Consider the following 20,017-nt stretch of genomic DNA (forward strand, 5'->3'; position numbering starts at 1 on the left):
GCCGGCTTAGCCTTAATAGTATGGTTTTGGCCACCTTGTGCTCTAGATGTTTTAAACATTCTTTACTTTTTTTTTTTTTTTTTTTAGGATTACTACAAAACAGGAATAATCCGTTGTCCTGATGGCATATCTATTCCTGAACTGAGAGAAGCATGCGACTACCTTTGTATTTCTTTTGAATATAGTACTATTAAATGTAGAGATCTCAGTAAGTATGTTTTGTGTGTGAGTGGTTTGTGAGTTACAATATATTGGAATGAAAAGCCTGAAAGAGTGTGATTTATGTGGACATCAAATATTTGTTTAATTGGCTTATAAAGGATTGTGATACCATGAGGATGATTTATGGAAGTCTGTAGAAATTTTTTTATAAAAATTGCTCCTTGTGCAATTTTCCAAAACTTCAAAAAAATTTTATATATATATATGTATATATGTATGTATTTATTTTTGATGGACTCTCCCAGATTTCCTCCTTGACTCCATCTCTGTCATTTGTTGTCAGTCTTTATCTCCCAGCTTGGGAGCCCTGGTCAAGTATGGTATTTGGCTTCACTCCTGAGATCACATCAACCAAAAATTTATAATTTTTTGTACTTCCATGTAAGATAATATCCTAAGCCACTGTGGAAGATACGAATAATTCTCAAAGGTAGTATTTGTCAATAAAGATCTAAGATTGAATACCAAACCCTCATTTATACGAAGAGTTAAGTGACTTTGTCTTAAGAACAGCAATTAGCCTCAGAGTAAAGTCTAGAACTTTGGAAATCCTAACTTTTTGATCAATATTTTCCCCTCACCACCTCCCCAGCACCCCTACTTCTCACCATTTTGCCATGTCTGAGGGAAAAAAAGGTGATTATACACAGAAAAGTCAGAATAGGAGAATTTTTAGATGTTGACTTGGATGCTCAGTGGTTGGAGAAGTTCAGAAGGAGAGATCATTGTGTGCTAGAGGGATTGTGGAAAAGTTCAGAAGAGGCAGGTAGTAAAGAATAAATAGGAATGATTAGAAAGAGTAGAGTAAGGAGGTGATTCTAACAGCTGAGATTTTTGGAATAAAGATGGAAAAGATGTACTTTGGAAAGAACCTAGTTGGTGCAGAGACTTGATATCAGGACCAGAAGGAGATGAGAATAAATAGGTGGGCCACACTGTGGAAGGTCTTTGATCCAAACTAATGTTCTTACGTTTTATCCTATATATGGTGGGAAGTCATTTTAAAAGCTTCTTACATGTGGTTATAGCCTTATGTTAATCCCGGACTTAAGGTTATCTTTACTTCATTAACCTAAACTCACCTGTAGCTTGGCATACCTTCTCAAAGATTGGTGTGTTAGAAACTGTGAATGGGAAATTTTAAATGATTTTTTAAAAGATTTTATTTATTTATTTGAGAGAGAGAGCACAAGCAGGAGGAGTGGCAGAGGGAGAGGGAGAAGCAGGCTTCCCGCTGAGCAGGGAGCCCGATGTGGGGCTTGATCCCAGGTCCCTGGGATCATGACCTGAGCTGAAGGCAGACACTCAACCACTGAGCCACTCAGGTGCCCCGTGAATGGGAAATTTTATTTAAAATTTTAAGGCACCTACTGTATACTTAAATATAGCTGTTTTCTTCATGCTTATTTAAGAGCTAACTTATTGAAAATGTGTGGTCTTATTAAGTCTTCCCCTAAGCACTACTTTATTATTGCCAAACATTCTTTAAAGTCTTCATAAAAATATCAATAGGTAGGATAAAGTGGCTGGTCTGCCTCTGAGTCCATTTCTCTATAAATGATATTTAAAAGTTTAAAGTCAAATAAGTAGAGGATACATATGTAAACTCGAACAAAGTTTCTGTTTTTTCACATCTTAAAAAATGTTTTTACTGAACCATGAACATTAATTACTCTAATTGTAGATCCTTGAGTTCAAGTTTTGTGGTTTTTTTAAATTCATGGGACCATTTTAATTTCATTTCATATAATTAGATGTTGAATTTTGGGGACTGTCAGATAAAAAAAAAAATGTGGATTTGGTTTTGTAATCCTTTGGACATAGACCCTGTCATCACTGTTAAGTCTCATTTATTTGTTGTGAAATTAAAGGTAAGTCTTTATGTAAAATATGTATAATAATGGTTTTTCTAGACTTTTGACTTTTAAATAATTGTAACTGTTTCTAGAATACTTGTAATACATATTTTTAAAAATACAGAAATTCTCAGACTTTATTAAAACAAAACTATGTAGAATTTGAAGAGACAGAATGGCTTTGTAAAACCATAGAAGGATACTATAGGTGTAGACGTGAGTCCAAAACTGAATTGTTTCCTGTTAATATGTGCCTTTACTGACTATTGGAATGGCATATTACACTAAGATGTCTGTTTGTGTCTTAAAATTATACAAGGAACTATACCTTTTCAACTTTGTTTCCATAGTGCCTGCCTGCCACATTGTAAGGACTCAATATTAACATTTGCTGAATGAATGAATGATTTTATCCCCTCACGCATTTTTTTAGGATCCCATTCTAATTGTTGTCATCTTCTCTAGTATTATTAGTCTTTCTTCTATATAGAGTAATCCTCAGCCTCAGACTCAAATCTACAACAGACTATGTCTGTTGTAGATATTAAAAAAATTATTCAAAATATTTTAAGGTTTTCATTGGAATTCTTTGAAGTTAACATTTTAGAAGATTAACATATTTACTGTCTCCTCCAACTGCTGTCTTTCCGTTTACAAAGTTTTCTTTTATGTCTTTTATTTCTGCTCTGATCTTGTTTATTTTTTGATACTTTGTATTTTTATTGTATGTAGAGTATGTTTAAATTTTCTAACTGCTAACGTATAAGAAAATTATTGAATTTTGTATATTTGTAAATTTAGCTACCTAACAGAACTCTCTTTATTTCTAATAGTTTTTCAATTGGTTCTCATATATTCTTGGTGGATAATTGGCTCTGTTGTAAATAACACTTTATATATATATTTTTGTCCTAGTGAATTGGCTGGAATATTTTGAATAATGTTTAAAAATTTAGTGGTAATTCTGGCATCCCTGTCTTTGAAGGCATTTTCTTTAGATGTCACTGTTACGTCACTCCTTTCTTCTTGACTCTTTCTTCCTTTGGCTCCTTGACATCCTTCTTTTAGGCCTTCTGTTTATCCTTCTCACTTGCTCCTTGATCCTTGATCTCTTGAATGTACTCATTCCCAAGTGTTCTGTCTTAAACTCCCTTCTCTCTCAGAATCTATACATTTATTCTAAGTGATGCCATTCATCATTGTGTCTTCAAACACTCCCTATACACTGTGGATTTTTAATACTCTATCTCTAATTCTTAAGTATCAGCTATGTGTTTCTAGTTTACTATTTAACTTGTAATCCCCCCTGCCTCTTACTCAGGCTTTTTGTGAGTTCCATGAATATAGTAAAATATAGTGATGAACAAGACAGACCTTGTCCCTGCCTTTATGGAGTTTACAGTCTAGTAGAGAAGAGAGGCATTCGACAAGTAATGAAAAGCGCGAAAAATGTGAAGAAATGAGATGCTATGAGAAGTGTATGGTAAAGGGGCTGTGGAAAGTCATTATCAAGTGACATTAAGGCTGAGACCTAAAGGAATGGCAAGTGGATAAGATGCTGACTGTACCAGGCAGCAGAAAAGGTATTTGCAGAGGCCGTCAGGTTGGAAGGAATATGACATGCTTAAGGCACTGAAAGAAGGGGGAAGTATGGCTAGAGTGGAGGGATGGAGTGTGAGTGGTAAGAAGGAAGGCCAGAGAAGTAGGGAGAAAACAAAATTTGTTAACTGAATAAATATCGGAAGACTGTTCATTCTCTACCAGTCTGTGTTCTGAGTTCTGGGGATGTAGCAAAACTTCCTGTTCTAATGGAACTTACACTCTTGGGGAAGACAGACAAACCAGGTGAACAAATAACATATGGTATATTAGTGATCAGTGCTGAGGAGGGGGGAAAGTAAGGAAGGGGCATAGAGCAGCCAGAGAAACCTTAACTGGAGAGGAAAGCTTAATTTCAAGCAGAGGGTAATAATGAGTGCAAGGGTTGAGGCAGCTTGCCTGGCACATTTGAGAGCAGCAAAGAGTTGGAGTGAAGTAAGTTAAGAGTGTCCGCAGTAGGAGATGGAGGGTAGGAGGGGACCTAGGTCATGTAGGACCTTAATCTTTTGGTTTTTACTCTGAGTGACGTGGGAAGCCATTGGAGTGTTTTGAGCAGAGGAGTGATATGATCTGTGAGGTTGTACCATTTCATGGGAGCGCTGTTTACACAGAATCCAGTATAGAGTTGTGCAGTGCTATAGTCCTGATCTGACTGTGGTTTAAAAGAATTACTCTTGGCTGTTGTGTTGGAAATGGATTGTGAGGGGAATTAAGGTAAAAGTAAAGGGATATTTAGGAAGCTATTGCCATAATTCAAGTAAGAGATATCTCTTAAACCAGGGTGGAAGCAGGGGAAGGTGTCAAATTCTGGATATATTGGATGGCAGAGTTGTCAGGATTTGCCTGTTGATTGAGTTATGAGATGGGGAAGAGAGAGAGGACTTTAAGTGGAAATGTGGAGTTGCCATTAAGTGAGATGCGGGAGACTTCATGGGGAGCAGAAATTTAGAAGCTTGATTTGGGACATGTTAAATTTGAAATACTTATTAGACATCCAAGTGGAAATGGTTAGTGAGGCACTGGGTATACATGTTTAAAGTTCAGGAGAGAAATATGGGCCAGACTAAATTTATGTGCAGGATATATGTATGTGTATATATGTATGGTGTACGTGTGTATGTGTGTGTGTGTGTGGACCAAGTTGAGGATTTGGGACTTCTATTTTAAGGATAGTATAAGCCATAAAAGATTTAAACTAGAGGGGATGCATAATTTGGGTGCTGTGGAAAAGACGAATTACACAGGGGCAAAAGTAAATGTTGGGGGAATGTAATTAGGTTTTATAGTAGTTTGGGTGAGAGTTAAGGGTGACTTGGTGGGGGCATTGGGGATGGAGTGTGTTCTGGTTAAGTATTGCTATGTAACAAACCATTCCAAACTTAGCATAAAGTGTAATTTTTATTCTATGTGTCAAGAATTCAGACAAGGTACAGCAGAGGTGGTTTGTGTCTGCTTCACGATGTCTGAGGTCTCATCTTATGAATAATTGAAGGGCTGAGGTAATGCAGAAGACTGCAGGCTTCTTCACTCACAAGTCTGCTGCTTGCACTGGGAAAACTCAAAGGCTGGGTTCAGCTAGGACTGCATGTGGCCTCTGCATGCATCTTGGGGCATCTCCAAGTCTGGAGACTGGGTTCAGCAGGGAAGCACTTGGAGAGTCAGCATTATCCAGGACCAAAGCTAAACCGCAAGTCATGCACTGTCACCTCTGCCATGCTCCCCTGGTTACAAGCAAGTCACTATGACCAGTCTAGGTTAAAGGGGAGGGGAATTAGATGCCACCTCCAGGGAGGAGATGTCCCATTGCAGAAAAGCATGTGGCATAAGAGATTCTGCAGTTATCTTTGGTTAGAGTCTTCCAGAAAAGGAAATGACACAATTCAGGGTGCATTTGAGAGGTGGACTTGATGGGGCTTGGGGAATGGTTGAATTAAGAGATGAAAGAGGAATCAAGGATTCATATATTAATTCTACAAGTATTTAAGTTCCTACTATGTGCCTGCACTCCTTTGAGATGATTCTGAGAAATGAATGGATGATGATGGCATTTACTGGTTTGGAAAACACTGCAGGGAGAGGTAGATAGGATTAAATTCACTTCTGAATATATTGAGTTTGAGGTGCCTGTGAAGTAGCATCCCAGTGGAGATTTTCAGAAGGTAGTTGAATATAATACATCTAGAATATAGAAGCCAAGAATTAGTGGAATAAATCTGGGAATTACCAGCATAAGGTAAGAGAGGAAAAGGAAATTGTTTTGAGAAACATCAGTATTCAGTTAACAGCTAGAGGAGAAAGGTTTGGCAAAGATGATCAAAGAAGAACATCCAGAGGAGAAAGAAAACCAGGGATAATGGCATCAGAGATTCTTAGGGAAGAGAGTGTTTTGGGAAGAGGGTGGTGGTCCCTATAAGAGATTCAACCCTGAAGTCAGATAACAGGATCAAAAGGTGTTCATTATTTGTAACAATCTAAAGGTCATTTGGAGACAATATATATTGAGAGCAGTTTTGAGGAGTACTGAGTGTGGAATTGGTTCAAAAGTTAAAGGAAAAAGAATGTGTTGATATATCCAGGAGTTTGACAATCAAGGTAATGAAAAAGAAGTCAATGGAAAGTAGCCAGCCTAGAGAGAGGCATGGCTAAAAATGACATGAATTACTTAATCACTTACTATATCACTGTATATTATTAATATGTAATTAGCAGCCTGTTTTAGGGGGGAAATGCTCTCCCTTGGGAGACTATAGATTAGATTGAATTCTAGTTCCTGTTCTAACCTTCCCATTAGTTCCTGAACTAGTAGTGCCTTAAATAGGAGATAGGACACTGCCATTGTCATAGGAAAAAAAAAACTAGGTCAATGCCGGTGATTTTGTGGTCGTGTATTTGGGAAATTGAAGTTACTTGTTATATCTATACTTGAGGGTAAAGCAAAATTATCTTATACCCCTCTGACTTCTAGGGTCAGGACTGCTACATCAGTCCTGTACTGTGCTGTATTTTGCTTGGCCTTTGCCTTCCTTATCCCAAAGCCAGTTCACTTCTTTTCCTATGCTGAAATATTAATGTTGTTTGTGAATAATTTTCTGAGAAAGAAAACATGGGAGATGGAATTATGGGAGCTATTTTAGTTCATATGGACAATCTGAAAACATCCTTAGGATATACTTTTAAAATATAATTGCATATATTGATGGAAGACAACATGATATAGTAAACTACCCTGGGCTAGGGTGAGGGTGGTAAATTAAATTCTGATTTCGCAGATTTGTTTTATAACATTAGGTAGATCACTTCCTGAGGTATATAATGAAGGAGCTTGTGTTAGATGCTTTTAATTGGCCCTTCTTGCTGTAAGATTCTACAGTTTGTAAAATCTCTTCCTAGGAAAAGTTTTGTTGACTAAAGAATAACCACTGTATTTTGTCTCTAGGGTTGCACAGTAGATGCTGAAATAATCTAATGTTTTGTGTGTGTGTTGCTTCTGCTCTTTTACTCATCAGTCATCAAAAAAGAAGAGATATTTTTGTGGGTTTCATTTCAGGTGCCCTAATGCATGAGTTGTCAAATGATGGTGCTCGTAGACAGTTTGAATTTTACCTGGAAGAAATGATCCTGCCTCTCATGGTAGCTAGTGCCCAGAGTGGGGAAAGAGAATGCCACATAGTAGTCCTTACAGATGATGATGTGGTTGATTGGGATGAAGAGTATCCACCACAGATGGGAGAAGAGTATTCACAAAGTAAGTACTGTGACATGTTTTCTGTCTCTTGAATCATCACAGATTCTGTCTTTATCTTTTAGAATACTGATCACAGGACAGTTTTTATAAAGAAAGTACATTGAACTCTTACCTATGCCAAGAGTCAGCAAACTATGGCCTGTGGGTCAAAATCCAGCCTCTTGCCTGTTTTTAGAAATAAACTTTTATGTATTGTCTGTGGCTGCTTTTGCGCTACAATGGCAGAGTTGAGTAGTTGCAGCAGAGACCGCATGGCTTGCAAAGCCTGAAATATTTACTCTCTGGCCCTTTATAGAAAAAGTTTGCCCATCCCTGTCACGCACAGAAATGGTTTGCTCTTTTTGAGTATCTGGATCTTGATGGAGTTTTTTTCTTTGCATTTAGAAAGAAGTCTTCTAGGGAAGTAGATCCTGGAGTAAATAGATTATAAACAATCAGCTGGTTTTTTAGATGAATTGTTAATTGTATATACAATGAGAAGCTTCAACACATTGATTTCTAGGGTGACTTTAAGTTCTAACATGTTCCCTTTTTAGTATCATATGTGTTCCTGGAGGCTATAGTGAGCCTTCAGAAGGCTTTGTGGAACTATAGTTAGGTATTCTTGAAAAGCTTTGTGGAACTATAGTTAGGTATTTCTGACCAAAAGAGCTTATCTTGAGCAACAATGACTTTTTCCTTACTATACTTGCAAACCTTTTCTGATTAGAGCTTTTGAATTTTGGGTTTTCAGAAAATTTATATTATTTTTCTTGATGAACCCAGTATAGTATTTTTGAGCTGTTTTATAGATTTGAGAAGATAGAGTTAAAAAAATGCTTTGAGGAACTAGGTAAAAATAGGCCAGCATCTTGTTCTGTACTCCAGTCTGTGTTGAGTTGGTAAAGAATAGGGTTTAAGTAAAAAATACAGAAATATAGAAAGTTTCCAGAATGCTCAATATCTCATTTTTTCATTTTACTTATCCATGTCTAAAATCAAAACAAAGCAGACTCCGAGGGATTTTCTTTTTGACTTCTAAAGATTTTCAAAAGATTATTTTAACGTAAGTTATGGTAGCACTTTTCAGAATTTACATCGAGATGTTTCCTTTGCATGATATACTTAATGAGTGTTGTGATTCTTCTTTGGACTTGTAGTAGCAGACATTTTTGTTGTATTTCTTCATTCCTAGCTTCTTTGCTGACAGTTTTCTGTAATAATATGTGGAATAAAAAGTTAAACAAAACACAGGAAAAATGAAAGTCTAACCAAAATTAAAAGAGATACACTAAATTATTTTCCACTAAGAAAGAGGAATGAACAAACCAAAATAAATTGCATTTAGTTTTCAAAAAAGTTTGACTCCAGGAAAGCGGTGCCAGCTCTGGAACACAGAAATGACATTCTAGTGATAGAGGAATTATGGTAAACCTGGCTTTTCCTTTTCAGTTGTTGCACTTTCCATGTCTATGTTTTTTGGTTTGTTTTCTTGTTTTTTCATCTTAAGCTTTGAAGCTTAAAAAGGACGGAAAACATTTTTACTGAATTTGTCTAAAAATATTTCATTTCTTGCCAAGATGTTTCACCCTAAAGAAGATTCATTTGAGGAGACACAGCCTCTTCAGCCTGATTTTCCTAACTGTGACATTATGACACCATCCATTCTGAGATGTCAGCAAATCTTTATCTTAAAATATCAGTAATCTTAAGGATGTAAATCACAAATTTACCCCATGAGTAGCATCTGTATACGTATTTTCCTTTTATTGGCTCTTAAACCAGCATGTTTGGTTTGTGAGTGTGTTTTTCTTTTTTTGAAAAAACCTTTGCAGTTCACCTTTTAAGGGAGATAACTCCACCTGAAAGAGAGAAGGCGAGGAAGGCCCATCAGTCTAAGTCCTTGAAGTTCCCAGCACATTTGGAAGACTCAACATGTTGTCAGTGGAATGTCCTTTGCAAAGCCAATTTGCTCTAAACAGACTAACCAAGGCAGAACATGCTCGAATCTGCCATTTTTAACATCAGTATTAAATGGGTCTGTTCGCCTGAATTGAAAACAGTTTGTGGGGAGGGTCTTTGCCTTTTGGGGGAATTATTAATAGTTGCTCAATCCATGAAATACAGGATGTATCCGTTTTGTCCTCTCTGACACGGCAGTTTTTCCCCTTCCAGCTGAGGCTTTGTAGGCATCACAGCAAAGTCCTTTACTTTGCCTGCTTGATAATGATGTGATATTGCCATCTTCTTTTGGTTCTCTTATTTGAAGAAAGTGGGGCAGATCCTATTGCAATAAGTTTGTATATGATATATCTTTCAGAAGGAGATTCTTCCTATGGATTGGGTTACCTGATTATTAAAGCTTTTTTGTTTCAACTTAAGTAGACATTTGCTTATACATTAACTGTACTGAATTATCCTGTCATGTTGGCTAGTCATCCTTTCACATCACTGCATCCATTATTTGGGCTTTTAGGGTTGTCAGGCCCCCTTGATGATCAAGGTAATTTTAAGTTCATCTCCAAGTACTTTGATTTTAATAAGAAAATATTTTTGTCTTTTTGTTTCCAGTTATTTATAGCACAAAATTATATAGATTTTTCAAGTACATTGAAAACAGAGATGTGGCCAAATCAGTTTTGAAGGAGAGGGGTCTTAAGAAGATTAGATTGGGAATAGAAGGTAAGACATTTTCATTATTTTCTGTTAATTTTCTTTTGGAAAAAAAAAATTAAAAATCAAATCCCATTTAGAACATAGTTTGAGAAATGCATACTTTGTGAAAACTCAAATGATGACAATGAATGCGCATGCAGTAGACCTATAAATAACAAAACTTCCTTTATCTGAAAAGATAGCCATTAGAAATTATTATTTATTCCATAAGATCCCCTAACAATAGGGAGAAGTGAATTTGTCTTTTCTGCCATAGGTCATCACTTGATGCATTTTTGCCTGAACCCAGGTAGTGTGTTTGGGCACACGTGTACACATTCCCGTAAGATTGGCAGGGCTCTTTGCCCATTAGTGATTGTTGGTGTTCCTCAAAGCCCAACAGAACTAAAAAGTATCTGAAAATGGATGTAGAAGCATGTTAGTAGCTTACTGGTTCTTAAGATACTTATTTTCAAATTAACTTATTTTCAAATTAAATACAGATTTCAAATTTAATTTCAACTTTTTGAATGCATACATTTTTAGATTACTTTTACTTTGTGATTTAAATGGATTTTTCCATATGCCGCGTCAGATACTTCTTTTATTTTAAAGTGTCCTTACTAAGAACAAAGTATTTCCCTTGGCATAACGTGGCATAGTGTAAAGATTAAAGGTTCTGGAGCCACATAACTTGTGTTCAAATCCTATGACTGAATAATTGTATGACCTTGGCCAGGGCACTTAACTTCTCTGTGCCTCAGTTTCCTCATCTAAAATAGGAGCATTAATAAGTACTTCCTAGGGTTATTATGACAGAATGAACTAATACATGAAAAACACTTAAAACAGGGCCTGTCACATAGTGATTTATCAGCATATGTTTGTGATGCTGATAATGAAGACAGTGGTGTTAATCAATGACCAATTGAGCTGTTGGGAGATCACAGTAATGGGCTGCTGAGACATAGGAGAAAGAATGAACAGAAATAGGATCTTGGCAGGAAGGGGAAGAGACTTTGGGTTTAAAAACATAGTGGAATTGTTGACACATTAGCGTCACCAGTGTGTGTTGTCTTGTGTCATTTTGTAAATAGTGGTATTTAGCTGTTTGATGTCAGAGCTAGAGAGAAGGCACCTGGAAGCTACTGCAGATTAGGAGGATGAGGAAGGCCTCTCTCAGGCAGAGGTATTTGAGCTGAAGCTTGATGACAAGTAGGTTGGAACCAGCTTGTAAAAAAGCCTTATACATTATGTGAGGGACTTTGGACTTTCCCTTGAAGCATGAGGAAACCATTGGTAGTTTTCAAGCATTTTAAGTAATACGATTGATTACACTTGTATCAGAGTGGTGATTCTGTGTGGAGGACAGATTGGACTATGATGAGGTGGGAATTTTAAAGACTAATAGTCGGGGAGTGTCTGCCTGAAGTTCAGGTCATGATCCCAGCGTCCTGGGATTGAGCCCTGCATCGGGCTCCTGCTCCGCAGGAAGCCTGCTTTTCCCTCTCCCACTCCCCCTGCTTGTGTTCCCTCTCTGTGTCTGTCAAATAAAATCTTCAAAAAAAAATTTAAAAAAATTAAAAAAAAAAAAAAGACTAATAGTCTAAGAGGAATCAAGGACCAGGGAATAGAGCTGGAGACCTTTCTGTCTCTAGTGCTGCCCTACAGATGGTAATTGACTGGAAGTGTGAAACAATACATTCTACAGAGGGTCTTTAATACCTTTTTAGCCCTGCTTGCCCCTGAGCCCCCTTACCTGAACCACATACATACAGGTCTTTCTAGTTTTTTCTGATTCTAATACAGTCTGTAGCCCATGAGCCCATTGCCTGCACCCCCCACCATTGCCTGTTTTTTATAAAGTTTTATTGGAACATAGGCATATTCATTTATGTATTTCTGTGGCTGATTTCACTTTACAGTGGCATAGTTTACAAGAGAAGCTGAAAATGAGCCTGAAATATTTACTATCTGGCCCTTTACAGAAAATGTTTGCCAATCCCTGGTCTAAACTAGCAATTCTTGCTAGTAGGAGGGACGGATGGGACTTATAATAGTTTCTAAGGAGTATATATCGTTGGAAAAATTGCCTTACTGGTAAATGACTGAAACTTTTCCCAAACTAGAATTGTCTTCACTAATTGTTACTTTTCAGTAATTATCCAAGAAGAGGAAGGTATAATTAATCAGGGGAAGCAGCTTTGGAATTGCCAATCTGAATGAACTGCTTGGTTGTTGGGAGTAGTGTTAAAATGATAAAGGGCTTAAAATATTGGCTTTGCTGATCTAGGTGCAGAAGTATACCTAGAACCAGTGAAGCTGGAGAACTCTATAGCTCTTTATCTTTTAACAAAAGAAAGAAAGAAAAAACCCAAGGCAATATAAAGATGAGATTTAGGTTTAAGGAAATTAGAAGGCTAATATAGCAATAAATTGCAGGCCTCGAGGCCAGATAATCCTGTGAAGGGAAGGGTTCAGGTATATTAAGGATACACAGATAGAGCCCAAGATGCACCAGACTACCCACCATTGTATTTAGGACCTATCCCCTCCATGTTTTTACCTCAAGAATATTTTTCTGGTGGTTGGTGTATTGAGTGGCTGAGAGGATGGTGGAAGCTTGTGTGAATTGCATCAGCAGGATTTCTGTGTCTGGCTGTTGAACTGATGACCAAGGAGATGGAATATTGGTTTCCTTTCTTTGTTTTGTTTGTTCAGGAACTACAGCCGGAAAGCCCTCTTTAGGCTAACTTGGGTGAGAAGTGTGCAGGACTGTGTGCACGCTCATGTATGTGTGTATCCTCAGTTTTTAAAACTTTTCTCTCCTCCAGGTTATCCTACCTACAAAGAAAAAGTAAAGAAGAGGCCTGGGGGCCGCCCAGAAGTGATTTACAACTATGTCCAAAGACCCTTTATTCGAATGTCTTGGGAGAAGGAAGAAGGAAAGAGTCGGCACGTAGACTTTCAGTGTGTAAAGAGTAAATCTATCACCAATCTTGCAGCAGCTGCCGCAGACATTCCCCAGGACCAGTTGGTAGTCATGCACCCAACTCCACAAGTGGATGAGCTGGATATTCTCCCTATCCATCCCCCTTCTGGCAACAATGACCTCGATCCTGATGCACAGAATCCGATGCTGTGATGCCGATGTCCCTTGAAACCATAGCATGCTCTTCACGGTGACGCTGCACTCTGCACATTCTGCACTGCAAGGCTGCTCTCTTCATCGTGAGATGCACATGCCAATGTTTAGGATATTGCAGTGTAGGCTTTTTTAAAGACCAAAGGTAGCTGAATGGTTTTTTTAAATGAGTACAACTCTAGCATCCTGAGGTTCCAGTTATATAAATGTATTTGTTTACCAGTAGGTTTGTGAAATTGGTTCTTTGTATGGGGGAACAGTCCTTTTTCACACATCTCGATACTTTCAGAAGTGGTGAAAATTGGCAGCTGGGGTATTTTCAGCTTAGATTGATATTCATCACACCCCAGATAAAACGTAGAATATTACATAGTTGCACTTTATAAATGGTGGTTAAATGGAACTGTTCAAGCCATTTTTATAGTTGTGATGCACAATATAACTGAAATAAGTGCTTCTATCAAAGTATTCCTTCAGTAAAATGTGTATAGTTTGCTGCCCATGATGGGCAAAAAAAGGAGTATTTATCATTGGGCTGATTTGAATGATCTGGAGGAGACCTAATGCCCATATCTTATTTCTCTCCAATGCTGTTTTTGCCCTTTTAGAGTGAGTCACATGCAGGAAGTGTGAACATCAGAGGTGGTTTATTATCCAGTCTGCCTTACCCTTAATCTGTTCAGATATTTATTTACTAATTTTTTTTCCTTAAGAGTTATGGGATAGGAAAATGAAGTGTTTGCTCTTCATTTACTAAATGATTGTAAACTCGAGTTTTTCATCAAAATAAAATTCCACTGTTTTAATGTTTCTGATCAGCTTTATAGACACCTTGACCAGATCCTTAGTCTCATAATTAGCATGTTCCCTGTCTTGTTGGTATCAGTATAACTAGAAACCACCGAGTAGCTCATGGAACTCCCGATTTGGTTTGTGTGTGATGAAGCACTTAGATTCCCTGCAAATCCACAGCAGTGTTTGAAAAAAGAACATTTTCTAGTCAAACCTAAGAAGAAGGGTGAAATAACTTTACTGGGTTATAGGATAACCTTAAGTGTCAGAACCAATTTCTGACACTGGTTCGGTGTTTTGTCCATTATACTGTGCTGCTTTTCTAAGCAAACTATTAGTGCAAATGCTTTTAAAAAAAAATACTCTGTGGCCCAACTCAAGAAGGAAGTGGATGGAAGTACTTAGGTGCTTTGGGTCCAGGGTCACTTAATGTGTGAAGCCACACAACCGTGAGCAGAGAGGAGTTGTAGGAAAGAAGCCCATTTGTTAGAACTAATCTTGAATTTGTAATTTCATAGGATTTGAAATTTGTGGTTACGCAGTAACATCACTGTATTCACATAAAATTGCAATAATTTGGATAACTATTTTAACAGTACAGCTAAGCTAACAGGGAAATTATGTTAAGTCCTGGAACGGTTATCGAAGGCCAGAAAGGCACTGTAAATGTTACTGGCATGGATTGTCCTGAAATAGCCATGGTAGAAAACTGGTCCAGCCCTGCAGCACAGGGATTTTTTTTTTCTATTTGAAATGTGAACAGTATTTATAGAACAAGGGAAACATTTATTAAAAATATTTAACTGTCTAATACATTATACTTTAACCCATATTTATAGTAAAGGATTCTTACAAGGAAGAATAAACGGCTTTATGATACAATTAGTATAAGAAATATCCACATGGGGGACTTCTTTGTAGTGTAAAAACACCATACATCTGAAATGACCATTTGCATATAAAAGCTACCAATGATGCTTCTGTGCACGATGATTAAAAAATTCAACACAAACAGAATTCAAAATATACAATTAATGCAAGCTATCCACAGCTAGCCCAATAATCGATGATGAAGACACACTGGAGCAGGCTTAGTTCCACTTTGTCTGAAGTTACACATAGTAAGATTGACTTGTATCAATGGCTCTGAGATGGCTCTTATGAAGACAGTACATAAAAGCTGTTCTCTCTTTATCCAGTAAGCTTCACAGACTGTAAAACTCCACCAGTAATGCACTTTGATACTGTAGCTGTTGCCAAAGCAACATGTAGTGTTTACAGCGGCCATGGCAAGTCGCTGAAGTCGACAGGACCACCCAGCCCAGCATCTGCTTCCAAGAGACTCATTATGACAGCCATCGCTGCTTCGTCATTACTGGGGCTACTTGAGCCTTGGTCGTTTTCTATCATGTCTATGCCTATGTGAGGATTCTCGCCTGCAGGGGGAGATGAAGACCGGTCGGTCAGAATACCAGAGCATGTTTAACTTTAGCAAGCAGTTCCTAAGCACACTTTTAATAAGTACAATGTTCTTAACAGGAAGGTGGGAATGGCGGGAGAGAATGCTTTTGGGGCTGCATTGCCAGAATATATTCTCTTTAGAAACAAAGCGCTTAAAATGCAATAAATATTAAAAGCATTGGAGTTGACCTCATTTTGATATTCTGACAAAACCAGTTACAAGGAGGGAGATTCGAAAGGAAAGAAACAGGAAGGTAGGGATTAGGGGGGGATAAAAAAAGTCCAGAAAGACAAATAGCAAGGATTAGGGGGGGATAAAAAAAGTCCAGAAAGACAAATAGCAAAAAAGATGGGTGAGATGGGAGAAGCCGACTCTACCACTTTTAATACCCGCTGAAATACTTACTGATCATCCTTCCAGGCTTTCTCTCTGAACCTTCAGCAGCTCTCCCAGTGAAGAGCTGACGGCCCCGGTGGGGGGAAGAGCCTGTACGTATCTAGGCTGCTGGAGTCTCCTTTTGAGTTCCAGGGACAAACCTGGAGGCTCCCTCCTCCCCCCGAACTCAACCATTAAACTCTGAAGATTTAAACCGATTTTAAACCTTTAAACTTAGTTTTTATTCATTCAGTTCTTAAAACTAACTTTATGCCAGACGTTGTGCAAGCTCATTGTAGTGGGAAGGAGGGGTACTGCTACTCACCAAGAATAGAGGAGCTATCAGAATATGGGTAACCCGGGTTTTCCTGAGCCTGCCCGGGCAGTAGGCCACTGGAAGGAATGTCTGGAGTCCCTCCATTTAAAATCTACAAACAAAAGTGAAGATTTCATATCAACAGTTTCAACCAGTACTGTACTCAAGATCATCAAGAAAATGAAGCATGCTGGAAAGGTAGGGGGAAAGTGTTTCCTACTGGAGGATTTCAAACCAGAAACTGTTAGGAATGGTCACAGTAAGAAAAACCTCTTCCCAAAGTATTCTCTATAATTCAGCCCACACAGGCACTTTAAAGGCTGAATGAAATCCCTAGAGCATTCGACTACCTTGGATCACCTTATTCACATGATTAAGGCCAAGGACTAAATTACCTTGGTGAGCTGATCCGATTTCAGGAGAGGCAGTGATTTCAGATCTAGCCAGTAGGTGGCATTACAAATTTGTTTTCCCAGTCCAGCTTTCTGGTAGGGAAACCTTTAAGAATTGAGAACTCCAAAGAACTTTTGTTTATATGCATTTATCAATATTTACTATATTTGAAGTTAAAACTAATAATTTTTAAAATCTAAAACATGTTAACATGAATAGCATTTTAATGAAAAATAGCTTTTCTAAAATAGCAAAAAGAAATGTCATTTAAAAAAAATTTTTTTGCAAATTAAATGTCTGCCTTAATAGGATTTAACAGGATTCTCATTTTCTTCGGTCCATTTAGATGTCTGATTGGAGTATATGAAGGAAATCAGGTATGTAGTTGGGAAAGGGAGGTCCTTTTTAATAGCTTTTTCAAATAACTTTGGTAGTCTTTGATATTACATCAAAACCCAACAAATGGAAGTTTCTTAAAGATAAGGTGCAGTGTGGAATCGGAAACCTTATCAATGAAATTCTTGTACTCTATTATATAAAAATCCATTGGTATACATTTGCATGATTTTGAAGTATCTTGCTGCAGTGGTCATTTGGAAAACACTTGCTGATGTTGACACATTTCATTATAACTCAAAACATCCCCATTGCTAAAAGTTATTTCTGATGGTGAGGTAATAGTAAGTTTTGGGAAGCTGTTGAGTTCAAAGTAGCAGATACAAGTTTTCCAAAAATTCTAATTTTTGCTTAAAAGCTAAGTTTTATCATGGGCAACAAATTCTGTCAGCTGTCTTCCTTAAACTCACCAGTTCATTCATTTTCAAGAAAAAAAAAAAAAAGTATGCTAAATACCCAAGTCTGAACAACCATAGTTTGCAATAGTAAAAATGGTGTCCTTTGACAGAAGCAGTTCATTTAGCTCATAACTTAGCCACGCGGGTACTTTTCCTTGAGACGACCATTGTACTTCAGTGTGCAGCACAAGTGCTTTACGCATACTTCCCATTTTGTAACCTTGTTAGAAAGATTTACTCAAGGATTTTATAAACTACTTTTACTGCTTATTAAGGATATCCTTAAATGAAACTGGCTTGAAATTTTTTTTTTTATTGTTAGCATATGGTGAGGAAGACTACACGGACTACTAGTCCTGGTTGGTGCCACTGCCATGATTTTTCCCAAAGCACCAGCAGTTTTACCCAATGCTGCTTTTTGCACTATTAGTTCATGTATCAACACAGAGAAAAAAAATTTTTAGATTATGAAAATAATTTTGACCTTGCAGATCCCTGAAAGGATCTTGCCCCCCTCAACACCAGGGAACTGTTGCTTTAACTGAACCTGCCTTAGTGCCTCTGAATGTCCAGACTCCTGGAACCTAGGAGGTGCACTTAGAGCCTCACTTTTTTAGCTTGACCCTGAATGAAATAACGGTCAAGCTACATGGCTCATTTTTGGACCTGCTCAATTTAAAAGTGACTGGAAGGGCTGGAAGCATGGGGCCACCTTTACTCGCCTGGCTTTGGTACAATGTGCTGCTGTCCTTTCTAACTCCTGTCTCATTTAAGCTGCTCTTACGAGTCCTGTTGCTGAGGGTCAGAATGTATTCAGAGTTTTTTTCTCTCAGATCCATTTTTATAAGCCCCAAGAAAAAAATTTTTCCATTAATGCCTAAAAAATACTTGGGGCTTTGTGACGTAGAGTACAGTATTAGATCTCTGAAGTTGTTGGTGTGGAAAGAATCAAAAGTCAAAGAGACCTGACTTTAAGTTTGGGGCTATACTTGTTAAATGATTAGCCCAGCATTTACTATTTGGGAGCTTAGATTTTGCCACCTATAAACTTGTGAGGCTAAGATGAGAAAATGTACATAGAAGTTCCCTGAGTAATATTTAAGCACTATACTGGCGTGATAACCTTTCAAAACAGAGTAATGGGATTCTTGGTAATACCAGGAAGTCAAGTGCCTAAAAGTTGAACTGAGAAGCAGAGAAAGGGATACCACCCCAAGGAGATGGTGGATCCAATATGGAGGAAGGACCTAGGGATGTAACAGGAGAACAGGCCTAAGAGAAAAACCTGTAAACAGGGATTGGGGATGTACCAAGCCTAGGCTTTATCTGTTGGCGCTATCTTCTGAGTCATTACCAAAAGCCAGGCACTTTCACATGTATTACCTCATAACAGGACTTCATATGCAAAGATGCTGAGTGTCCTAACCTATAGGAGCCCTGTTATAAAACAAAACTAGGGCTAAATAATTATACAGGGTCATGGCAAGGCCAGGCTTCAAGCCTAGGTCTATCTTTCACTGATCACTCTTACCCATTAATTTATTGACTTTGAAATCTTTGGTGGGGGTTGAATCAAAACTTATTTTCAAATAGAAATTTTTACAGCAGATTGCTGTATAAAATAGAGCCACCCTGGGAGAAGCAGGAGTCCTTGCCCTCTCTACTCACCGACCACCCTTGCCCCATCCTACCTGGTAGCACCATAGCTCCTGGTAACCTGAGCCTCAGAGGAATGCAGTTTCCTGCTTTTGATACAATTTGTGTTCTAGGAGTCCTGTCTTATGTAAATTACAATATTCTTTCTCTCTGTATGTTTTGGGAGGTAGGGGAAGGAAGACTATGTCCAAAGATTTCTGGATCATTCTAACCTGTATTACCATCAGGCACTACAGATTTATGATTTACAATTAACATGGCTCTACACTTGCATATTCTCTGGCAAAGATGAAAACAGATGAGTGGTTTCTAAGCTTATTGATGGTGTAATCTTCTAGCCAACTCTTCATGAGGGCTGGCGACTGATACAGTCCTTGTACCCAGTGCCGTCCTATCACAGGAAACCCAGGCAGCAGACCCCCCACGTATTCCGCAGCTGTGAAGGCATGGCTTGCCCTCCAAAGCACCAAAGCGCTCCTGCTTAGTATTACCATTTCCCGTGCCTGCACCAGAGACTAGTGATATTTTCTCCCTTGAAAATTCTTGGCAGCGAACTAGATAGTTTTTTTCTGTGAGGTACTCACTAATCCTTCCTTCATGGGAGCTCTTGAATTGCTCCCTCAATGCAATGGCCTCCCCATTCCTTAGAACATTCTTTCTGCCTTTCCCTATTCACATGGAATAAATCCACTAAGGATATCAGCAAGCCTCTCTAGCTCCACCCAAATGCTTTATACCTAAACTCACCCAGATGCCTTTACTTAAAAGAGTCCAACTTGTTTCAGCAACCACAACGGTAATCACATACTCCCACCCCCAACATTTCAGAACTTGGGCAAGAGGCTCTCTGGATTAAGAAGGACCTTAGTCTAAGAGTCATCAGCCTTACCTTCTTGCCTCCTGGAGAAGAGGCATCAGGGGGAGGTGTACTTGTGATGTTTAATGGGCTGGAGCCACAACTGGAAGGTGAGGACCCTCTTATTCTGTCAGAGAAAAGAGGAGTTAGTTGTATTGCTTTCCTTTTCTTC

General features: G+C 38.2%; 2 protein-coding genes across 12 annotated transcripts in view; one reads left to right on the forward strand and one right to left on the reverse strand.

Moving 5' to 3' along the window:
• Positions 1-14,012, forward strand: part of BTBD10 (BTB domain containing 10) — a 76,965-nt gene extending 62,953 nt beyond the window's left edge. For 3 of the 4 annotated variants that reach the window (XM_028116766.1, XM_028116765.1, XM_028116767.1), the window contains 4 exons: positions 88-208; positions 7,225-7,422; positions 9,973-10,083; positions 12,891-14,012. In XM_028116766.1, the coding sequence (XP_027972567.1) occupies positions 88-208; positions 7,225-7,422; positions 9,973-10,083; positions 12,891-13,201 (741 nt within the window). In that variant the 3' untranslated portion in view covers positions 13,202-14,012. Of the gene's footprint in view, positions 1-87; positions 209-7,224; positions 7,423-9,236; positions 9,342-9,972; positions 10,084-12,890 lie in introns of all 4 variants that reach the window. The other variant, XM_088017941.1, reaches the window with a different exon arrangement.
• BMAL1 (basic helix-loop-helix ARNT like 1) overlaps positions 12,945-20,017 on the reverse strand; it is a 99,899-nt gene continuing 92,826 nt past the window's right edge. For all 8 annotated transcript variants that reach the window (XM_088017940.1, XM_028116761.2, XM_028116760.2 and 5 more), the window contains 3 exons: positions 19,879-19,972; positions 16,156-16,258; positions 12,945-15,429 (listed from right to left, as the gene is read on the reverse strand). In XM_088017940.1, the coding sequence (XP_087874066.1) occupies positions 15,269-15,429; positions 16,156-16,258; positions 19,879-19,972 (358 nt within the window). In that variant the 3' untranslated portion in view covers positions 12,945-15,268. The remainder of the gene's footprint in view (positions 15,430-16,155; positions 16,259-19,878; positions 19,973-20,017) is intronic.

Source organism: Eumetopias jubatus, unplaced genomic scaffold (assembly GCF_037043125.1).
Source record: "Eumetopias jubatus isolate StellerSeaLion01/CBP00866 unplaced genomic scaffold, mEumJub1_p1.0 scaffold_13, whole genome shotgun sequence".
Lineage (NCBI taxonomy): Eukaryota > Metazoa > Chordata > Mammalia > Carnivora > Otariidae > Eumetopias > Eumetopias jubatus.